The sequence below is a fragment of the Lacerta agilis genome, chromosome 9 (assembly GCF_009819535.1).
Source record: "Lacerta agilis isolate rLacAgi1 chromosome 9, rLacAgi1.pri, whole genome shotgun sequence".
NCBI classification, from domain to species: Eukaryota; Metazoa; Chordata; class Lepidosauria; order Squamata; family Lacertidae; genus Lacerta; species Lacerta agilis.
The window spans coordinates 42,798,990-42,808,446 of NC_046320.1; the positions used below are offsets into that span (position 1 = coordinate 42,798,990).

At 56.1% G+C, this 9,457-nt stretch overlaps 1 protein-coding gene across 18 annotated transcripts in view; it reads right to left on the reverse strand.

Moving 5' to 3' along the window:
- The window catches only part of PCDH10 (protocadherin 10), a 52,901-nt gene extending 49,212 nt beyond the window's left edge, over positions 1–3,689 (reverse strand). For 5 of the 18 annotated variants that reach the window (XR_004427295.1, XM_033159550.1, XM_033159552.1 and 2 more), the window contains exon 1: positions 161–3,688. Coding sequence is in view for 13 of the 18 variants with exons in the window: in XM_033159550.1 (XP_033015441.1) it covers positions 161–2,818 (2,658 nt within the window). In the remaining 5 variants the exon portion in view is untranslated. Of the gene's footprint in view, positions 1–160 lie in introns of all 18 variants that reach the window. The other 13 variants (XR_004427297.1, XR_004427298.1, XR_004427299.1 and 10 more) reach the window with 5 other exon arrangements.
- Positions 3,690–9,457: the final 5,768 nt, after the last annotated feature.

The following is a 9,457-nucleotide window of genomic DNA, read 5'->3' on the forward strand; positions in this document are numbered from 1 at the left end:
CATACAGTATGCTGCCTGCAGTTCCAGGGAGGAAAGGCAGGAGTGCTGTAAATCTAGCAAAAGATAGTGAGGGCTACAGCAAAAGGGGAGGGGAGTAGTGCCCTTGTAGTAAGTGGCTCCTGAGGATGTGAGAAGCCCGGAGGCCAGCCAGACGCCTTACCTCGCTGGACAATATACTGCCATTGGAGATGATGTCGGGCTGCTGGTCGGTGTATCCCGTGACTATGGCCCCACAAGGGTTGTGCTCGGCGTCGGTGCTGCGGGAAGGACTGCAGGGCTTGAGGAACATCAGGTCGGTCTTGGCCGACTCGGGAGTGAGGCAGACCTGGTAGCAGTAGTTCTGGTTGTGGTGGTGGGAGCCGAAGCTGGCCGACTCCTCGACGGGCACCTGGGCCGGGTTGCTGGGCACGTTGGAGCTCTGCACGAGCATGATATCGGACTTACTGAGCTTCTTCTTGCGCGCCCGCGCTTGGCGGCTGCAGCAGGGGCAGCAGCAGCAGCAGCTGAGGCAGCAGTCGCTGGCCAGGCACGTGTAGATGTTGAGCTTCTTCTCCTTCTGGCAGCGCACGGCCAGCACGATCATGGCCAGCAGGAAGATGAAGGAAACAGAGCCCAGCGCGATGATGAGGATCAGCGTCAGGTCCAGGGATGTCTCGCCGCCGGCGCCGCCCCCCGAGCGGCTGGGCCGGTGCTCTCCTCCAGGGCCCCCAGCGCCCCCGGGACCCAGTCCCCCGCCGGCCCCTGCGCCACCTCCGCCGCCTCCCGCGCCCGCGCCCTGCCTCTCCACAGCGCTGTCCACCAAGACCACGTGCAGGGCGGCGGTGGAGGAGAGCGGCGGCTGCCCGTGGTCGCGAACCTCGATGACCAGCTCGTAGGGCCGCTGCGCGTCGCGCTTGGCGGGCACCTTGCGCGCGGTGCGCAGCTCGCCCGTACGCCAGTCCATGCGGAACAGGCTGGCCTCGTTGCCGCGCGCGATGCTGTAGGTGAGGCGCGCGTTCTCGCCGTCGTCCGCGTCCACGGCCGCCACGCGGGTCACCAAGTAGCCTGGCTCGGCGCCGCGGGGAAGCACCTCCCGCGCCGGTGTGCCATTGCGCCCGGGCAGCGGGCTGACGATGGCGGGCGCGTTGTCGTTCTGGTCCACCACTACGATGTTGACCGTTGCATTGCCGGCCAGAGCTTGCTCGACGTCGGGGTCGTCGGGTCCTCCGCCTCCACCCGCCGCGTCGCGGGCTTCCACCTGGAAGCTGAACTCCTTGAGCTGCTCGTAGTCGAAGGAGCGCAAGGCGTACAGGAAGCCGTTCTCAGAGTTGATGGACACGTAGGTGAACACCGACATGCCCTGTATCTGGCTGTCAAGGATGGAGTAGGCCAGCTGCGCGTTGGCGCCCTGGTCGCGGTCGGTGGCGCTCACGGCGTAGATGTACGCGCCAGGCACGTTGTTCTCGCTCACGTACACCTGGTAGACAGGCTGCGAGAAGCGCGGCGCGTTGTCGTTCACGTCGCTGATGCGCACCTGGATGGACTTGCTGGTGCTCAGCGCCGGCTCGCCCAGGTCCCGGGCTACCACCGTCAGCGTGTACGCGTCTCCGCCGGGCTGCTCGCGGTCCAGGGGCCCTTCGGTGACGATGGTGTAGTAGTTCTTGAAGGAGCTCTTCAGGCGGAAAGGCGCGTCGCCCTGTAGCAACTCGCACTGCACTTGCCCGTTCTCCTCAGAGTCGCGGTCGGACACGCTGAACAGAGCCACCACGGTGCCCGGCGCGGCCGCCTCGCTCACGGCCTCCTTGACTGTGGAGAAGCTGATCTCGGGCGCGTTGTCGTTGGCGTCCAGCACCCGCACCAGCACTTTGCAGTGGGCGGGCACGGCGTTGGGGCCCAGGTCCTTGGCTTGCACGTACACCTGGTACACGCTGCTCTCCTCGAAGTCCAGCTCGCCGTTCACCTCGAGGCGGCCCGTGCGCGGCGAGATGCCGAAGAGCTCGCGCGCGCGGGCCGAGATGTGGCTGCTGAAAGAGTAGATGATTTCGCCATTCTGGCCCTCGTCCGGGTCGCTGGCGTTGAGCTGCAGCACCAGCGTGCCCGGCGGCGAGTTCTCGGGCAGGGCGACCGTGTAGACGGGCTGCTCGAAGGCGGGCACGTTGTCGTTGGAGTCCAGCACGCGGATGGTGAGCAGGGCTGTGCCCGTGCGCTGCTGGGGCTGCCCGCCATCCACTGCCGTCAGCACGTAGCGGTGCACCGCCTGCTGCTCGCGGTCCAGCGGCTTGGAGAGCACCAGCTCGGCGAAGCGGTTGCCGTCGGGCTGCGTCTGCACGTCCAGCGAGAAGTAGCCGTTGGGGGTGATCTCGTAGGTGCGCAGCGAGTTGGTGCCCACGTCCGGGTCGAAGGCGCTCTCCAAGGGGAAGCGGGTGCCTGGCGTGGCACTCTCCGAGATCTCCACCGTCAAGTCGGGCTCCGGGAAGGCGGGCGGGTTGTCGTTGATGTCCAGCACTTCGATCTCGACGCGGAAGAGCTCCAGCGGGTTCTCCAAGAAGACCTCAAGGTGCAGCTGGCACGACGGGCTCTGCTTGCAAATCTGCTCGCGGTCGATCTTCTCGTTTACGTACAGCACCCCAGTCTCCAGGTTGAGGTCCAGGTAAGGGCTCCGCGAATTGGGCACCGTCTGGAAGCGGCGAGCGGAAAGTTTTGTAATGTCCAAGCCCAGATCTTCGGCGATATTCCCCACGAAAGTGCCATGCTCTTGCTCCTCCTGCACCGTGTAGTGAAGCTGCGAAAGGGCTCCCTCCACCATCCAGATTAAGGCAAAGACGAATAGCACGACCATCTCCAAAAGGGGAAAAGAGATTTCCCCCCCTCCCCGACGCTAACACTTCCCCCTTATCCAGGAAAAGGAAAAAAAAAAAAAACCTCCTCCTTCGAGAAACACCGTGTCTGTGCGGGGAGGGAGGGAGGGGAGGGAGCGCCAGAGATTGATGGGAGCTTTAGAAAGGATTTATGATCCCTTTCCCTTCATGTTCTCTTTCCTCCCCCATAGCCTTCCTTTAAAATAAATTTAAAAATTGAGGTGGGGGTAGCCGGGGGGGGGGAGGAGGAGAAATATCACCCAAGATGGGCACGGGAAGGAGCCAAGCCGAGCTCCCACCTCATCGGTGATCTTCGCAAGAAATGACCAACTGGAGGCAATAGGTAGGTGGCTATATAGACACAGAAGCCGGCTTTAATTTATTCCCAGAGTCCTGGCACTGCACCGCGGCAGCCGGAAAGGCGCTGGAGGCAGCGATAGCCACGGCAAATCCCGAGGAACTGGTCGGTTTCAAGATTGTCCTCCGTTGGGCTTCCTGGTCGGAGCGGGAGCGCGGAAGGCTGCGGGAAGAAGCGATGGGCATGCCCCCTTCCGATGAAGAAAAAAGCATGAGAGACGGGAAAGATCCTCTCTCACTCTTAAAACATTTTTTTTAAGAGAGCCACAAAAATATTACAGCCAGCGGAAGGATGGGGGGGAAAGAGGCAGCCCCAAACTTTAAATTCCCTGAATTTCTCCGGGGCTTTGCTGAGATGCTCTTAAATCTCCAGCTCTTCCTTGCATGCCTTTGCGCTCAGTTTCCTTCCGCCGTCTCCTTCTCGGATGCTTTGCTGGCTTGCAAGCACATTCACTAAGCAGTGCTGCTGCTGCTACTACTGCAGCTCCTCGCGCTCGCTCGCTCGCCCGCCCGCCTCCCGTCCCGAGCTCTAGCTCCCGCGATCTCGGCTGGCAGTTTCTGAGCTCGGAGCGCTCGGCTTTTCTGTTTTTGCGCAGCGACCTGCTCCTGCCAACCAATCGCCTCGCCGTCACAGCCCCAGGGCGGCAGCCCATTGGATGTGCCGCACGTCCAGCAGGCGTCGTCACGGAGCAAAGAGGGAGGAGGAGGAGGGAGGGAGGGAGGGAGCCCGGGAGAATCCGGCGCTCCAGTGTACTCGGCGCGCGTGCGCGCCGGTCTCTGGCAGAGAGAAGAGCCCTGCCACTCCCGAGGCGCTTGCCGGGGAATCTCTGCCTCGGAAAGTTACTATTCCCCTGTCGCGGCTCCTGAGCTAGGAGATCACCTCTCGTCATCAATGCAAACCATGACGCTAATAAACAAGCTGCTCCGTGGAGATGGAATTTCCACCTGCTGCCGACTTTCCCTTTCGCCTTTGCCTATTTCGGTACCTTTCTGCTCTGGAAAGCATCGCCAACAAGGAAAACTTGGCATACATTTTCCCTTACTTATTTTTCTTTTCCCCGCGGTTTGATTTTCCTTTGCCGGATCGTCTTTGACACGCAATGGAGAGCCACTTGGAGTTTCCACCAACTGCCTGCTATGACTTTTTTTTGGGGGGGGGGAGGGTTCAACAGCAAGCATTTATCTTCTAATCGATTTCACAAAACAAGCGCTCGCAGAGAGATGATGACACTGAGAATGAATATATGGTGAACGAATTTATCCACGGGCCACCGCCACCTATGCCACTATGAACATCGTACCCGCTATGGCTCAGTGGCAGAGCAGAGCAGAAGGTCGCAGGTTCAATCCCCACCGCACCCAGGTCCGACTGGGGAAGTTTCCTGTCTGAAATTCTCGAGAGGCGCTGCCAGTCAGTAGAGATCATCCTGAGCTAGATAGACCAATACAGCAGTCTGACTCGGTTTCTATGTCTAGCCAAGAATCTGATGGGATGTGGTTTTGTTGCTGCTTTAAAAAATAATAATTGTGGATTAGAGAGCCCATCCGATCATACAATCATAGAATCGTAGAGTTGGAAGAGACCACAAGGGCCATCCAGTCCAACCCCATGCAAGGCAATATTCAAACATATTACGAAAGCATACTACAAGGGTAGCCAACATGGTGCCCTCCGGAAGTTATGGACTCCAACTCCCATCAGCCTTAGCCAGCCTTGCCAGTGAGCAAGGCTGATAGGAACTGTAGTCCTTAACTCCTGGAGGGCACCACGTTGGCTATCCTGTTTGCCCGAGTTTAAATATAGGTGCTTAAATGGTTAGTGAGTTTGATTATAACCAGTGTTCGTTGCTAGAATTGTAGAAGTGGGAAGCAGGGGTGCCAACTTGAATAAAATATTGGGGGTCCCCCAGGTAAGCCCCACCCTGCATAATCGATCACATGACGGGCGCGCGCGCACCCCCCATTTGAATGGCAATGCTCATCAACTTGAGGGGGCACCCTCAAATATTTTATGGGGGTGCAAAGACCCCCACCCCTTAGGAGTTGGCTCCTGTGGCTCATTACCTTGTTAACAGCCATCCTAGCTACTGATGAAAGAAGATTATGAGGCGAGATGCTTTGGCTAAAATTTGGGGTGGGAGGAGTGAAACTTGTGAATGGACAGACTACCAAACTTTTTCTCCCACTGTCGTCGACTCTAGCCTAAAACATATACAGTATACTCAGAAGTTCTGTCGAGTTGAATGGAGCATCTTTCCGTGTTGGGATTTCTTTTTTGCTTTTTTAAAAGTGCTTTGGAGGCAGTGACGGTGGTGGAAGAGATTACGATCGGAGAGGCTAAAAAAAGCGAACTGGTGAAATCCCCCGTTCGACGCCCCGCGGGACAGAGTCTGTTTACTACGATTGGCTCTCTTGCCTTCGCGCAATGACTAAAGGTTCCTTTACGCAGGGGAATTGCACTATAGCAACTGAAAGTAGGAGCTCCCTTGGCGCAACGCTGCCTTGCTTTTGCGCCTTATTGTTGCACGTTCATCTTTGAACTTCCCGGAGCGGCGAGAGGCTCCCTCTCACCTCCCTAAGAGCATCTTCGCGCTGGAAGGAAAGGACGTTCCCGGGTCGTTGTGTCTAACACCCCAGCCCCCCGCCCACTCGCAAAGCGTCATAATTTATTACATTTGAGGAGCGGAATCAAAGAGAAGGGGGGCCAGCGGTAGGAAGTGGCTTGTCAAAGTGCAAAATGCAGCTCAGCAACTAAATGCTCTCACGTCATTTTTACAGTACGATCTTCTATTACTCGGAAGTAAGCCACACCGAGCCCTTGGGCTCATTCTCCGGTGAACATAGGATTGAAATCCTACGCTTCCCTTACCTGGGAGGGGGCCCCTATTGAACTCAACGCGCTTACTTGCGAGTAGGCGTGCATAGGCTTACATACATGGTAGTGCTTCAGCGAAGCTCCTCTGTCTGAAGCAAGGGGTTTAGGATTGCAGGGGATGGTTTGACGTCACAGCATGGGAAATGTACCCACAAGTCATTCCTCCAAGTTGCCCTCACGTCTTCCTCTAAAAACAATGCAGAGTCAATCGGAAATGGCCACCGAAACTAGTGCTCTCGGGCTAAAATTGGGCGGCCCGTGGCCGCTACCCGATTGCTCCGGAGTAAGTGGCTTGTAAATGGCAGTCTCTGTAGACCATTCCCACAGTGCTTCCAGGACTATCTTGCTTTCTAAATACACATGCGGGGGCGGGGGCAATGGATCCGTGTGTACACAGATTCTAACGTTCGGCATCTCTCTCGAAGTAGATTCGAATCGGCTTCTCGGTCCTCGGCCGCAGACGCGGGCGCTTTTCTTTATGGTGCATTATAATTTGGGGCTGGTTGCTTGAAAATGTACGGGCGAGCCCTTTGGCAAAGCATAGCGCACATTATCGGATACCTGGTGTCCTCTGGAGGAGGATAGCCTTTTGATCTGCAGCCGCTTTATGCCTTAGCTCAGTAATTCGGGCCGAGGGTCCATTTACCCAAAATGGTGTAAAAGCGCAAGAAAGGATTCCGGAAAGGATATTTAAGGAGCAATGGCAATTATTAGATTGGGGACGGGGCTGGTGGTAGTAAAAGAGGCATGACCCTGGATCTGTACAAGCATGACTTCCCCGTATATAATAATCCGTCTCCGACTCCAAATAGCCCCAGCCTCCTAGGGAATCTTTCTTTTCGCGAAGACGGCTGCCGCCGCCACCGCCGTCTCTCCCTCTCCTCCTTTCCCCGCCTCGTCTGCCTATCGCCGCCAGCCACCCATTTCTAAGCATCCTTCCCTGCCTAGCTGCACGCATCCTTCTCTTCACTGCAGGCTGCTCTCCTCCTCCTCCTCCGCTTCTTTTCACGTGAATGGCTCCTCCTGTCTTTGAGCAGTTAAAACCCTGGGTTGCCTCTCTGCCAGCAAAAGAGAGGGGGGGTGGGTGGAGGGGAGCGAAAGACAAAATGGCTAGTCCTTTCACAGCTGCAGTAAATTTACGGGCGGCCAGACAGAGCCAAAAGGAAAACCGCGGCAGCGTCACACGCTGGCAGCAGGGGAGGAGGGACAGGGGGACCGGCTGAAAGGGGACCTGTGGCTTAGCCGGAGAGGCTGGTGGGGTGGGAAGGGAGCCTGCTGCACCCTCAGCCTCCGTTATGTACTTAACGGGAAAGAAATCGCCGTCGATTTCATTTCAACACCCTCTCTCCGGACTGGCAAGGGACGCGCGTGTGCGTCTGGTGGCGAATACTTATCCGGTTTCCTCTGTCCTGGTTTTAAAACGCTGTCTTAGTGTGGCACCTTGGTTGCCCCGAAGAGAACACCCGAGCCGCCCCTGCCTGTGTGTCAGTGTATAGTATACACACACGCCGGCGCGCACAAGCGTGCTCGAAAGCTCATTGTCGTTGACTCCGACGCTTAAAAAGAGAGGAAGGCGGGATGCGCCGCCGAGAGATGGATTGGACGGGTCTGGTGGTAAATAATCCACGATATCTACCGCCACGACGTTTTAAGTTTCCTCCAGCTCCGCAGGGGAAGCGGCGCACGGTTGGCAAATGTAAGCAGCAGGCTCCTCCTAGCGGCCAGAGAGAGCCACTGCTGCAGACGTGAGGTTTCGTCGAAAGAGTTGTAAGTAGCAGCAGCAGCAGTGTGGCTCCTCCGTCCGTTTGCGTGAGCAGCTCTCCTGCCTAGACCTCCGCTCAAACAACCCTACTCTCTTCGAAAGAGCCCATTTGTATTTGCAGCCTCGCCTCTTCAGCGGAGAAGCGAACTGCTGTGAAAGGCTCCTCCGCGGAGGAGGCAGCAGTCAGTGCATGCGATTTAGTCCCTTGGGCTATGAAAACCATCGCTTTGCCTTGGCTCTGTCTCCCTCTCTGAGCGTCCTTACCTTCCCCCGGCCCATCCCTCTCGCCTGGACGTGACTCTTCCCCCTGTCCCCCTTTCCTTCCTTTCGCAGGCGGCGCCCGCCGATTTACGACAAAAGGGGAGTTACATAAACCAGCGGCTTGGGTGGGATAACACGGCTATAAAGTGTCGTGGTGTATATTATAAACAGCGCGGTACCACTCGAAGGCAGTTGTGGCCACAGCACAACTGTCCACCCCACGCCCCGGCGGCTCACCAGCTTCCTCCTCTTCAGTTATTACATAACGAGGGAGGACGACCCTACAAAAACAGGGGCAGTCTACCCTCCCGATCACAGCTGAGGCTTGATGTGCTGCTAAGCTTCTTCAGACCAGGGTAACAGAGTTACTGCGTCACACATGTCCGGATCACTTTTGGGTCTTAGGTGACTGATTTGGATAGGCCTATTATTATTTTACCTTTATTGATCGTCTCTCTCTCTCTCTCTCTCTCTCTCTCTCTCTCTCTCTCTCTCTCTCTCTGTGTGTGTGTGTGTGTGTGTTTTAAAACTGCCCCAAATGTTCCTTTTCAGAATTCTGGCAAAGTGGTGAGGTGGACTGGAGAACGGACTTTCTGTCTTCTGCACCCTTTGGGAGAAGGAGGGAGGGGGGCAGTTTGTTAACATCTGGATAAATGGCTGCTTGTGGTGATTTAACATGACTTGAAAGCAATCTGTTCCTAAATCCTCTTATTATTGTGGCATGGCTCGGGGCTTGGCGAGAGGCGTTTTTCCGAGCAATTGAGGAAAAATAGGAAATCCAGATGGGATAATAAAAACGCATTTTCCAAAGCAAGAAAAAGGAAGAAACGGGGCGGGGGGATAGTCCAACTAGGATAATTAACCAATAAACAAGGGGCAAGGAAAACACACACGCTCTTCAGGGAAATTCATGTGGGTGAAGAAAATAAGAAATGTTAGAGAAAAAGCCTGGAAAGCATACTGCCAATTGACCAGAATGGAGTAACTTCACAACAGCATAGAGGCAGAGACTGCATCTCCCATCGCCCTAGACCCATGGTTCCCAATGTGGGGCACATGACCCACAGGGAGGCAATTTGATTTTTAAGGGGGGCAATTTGAGAATGGGTTATTAACAGTCAATGGCCTTTTAGGCTTCCTCCACATGAATAGGAGTTCAATTTTTTTGAATAATAAGAATTATATGTCACGGGTGGGGGTGGGGATCAGGATTTTAGAGATGCTTAGGTGGAGCATGGCCAACAAAAGGTTAGGAACCACTGCCCTAGACGCATTGGGCATGCTCATGGCTGGTGCTGATGGGAGCTGGGAGTCCATCAACGTCTGGAGGTTCCTCATCCCTGGCAAAGAGACTCCTGCAGACTT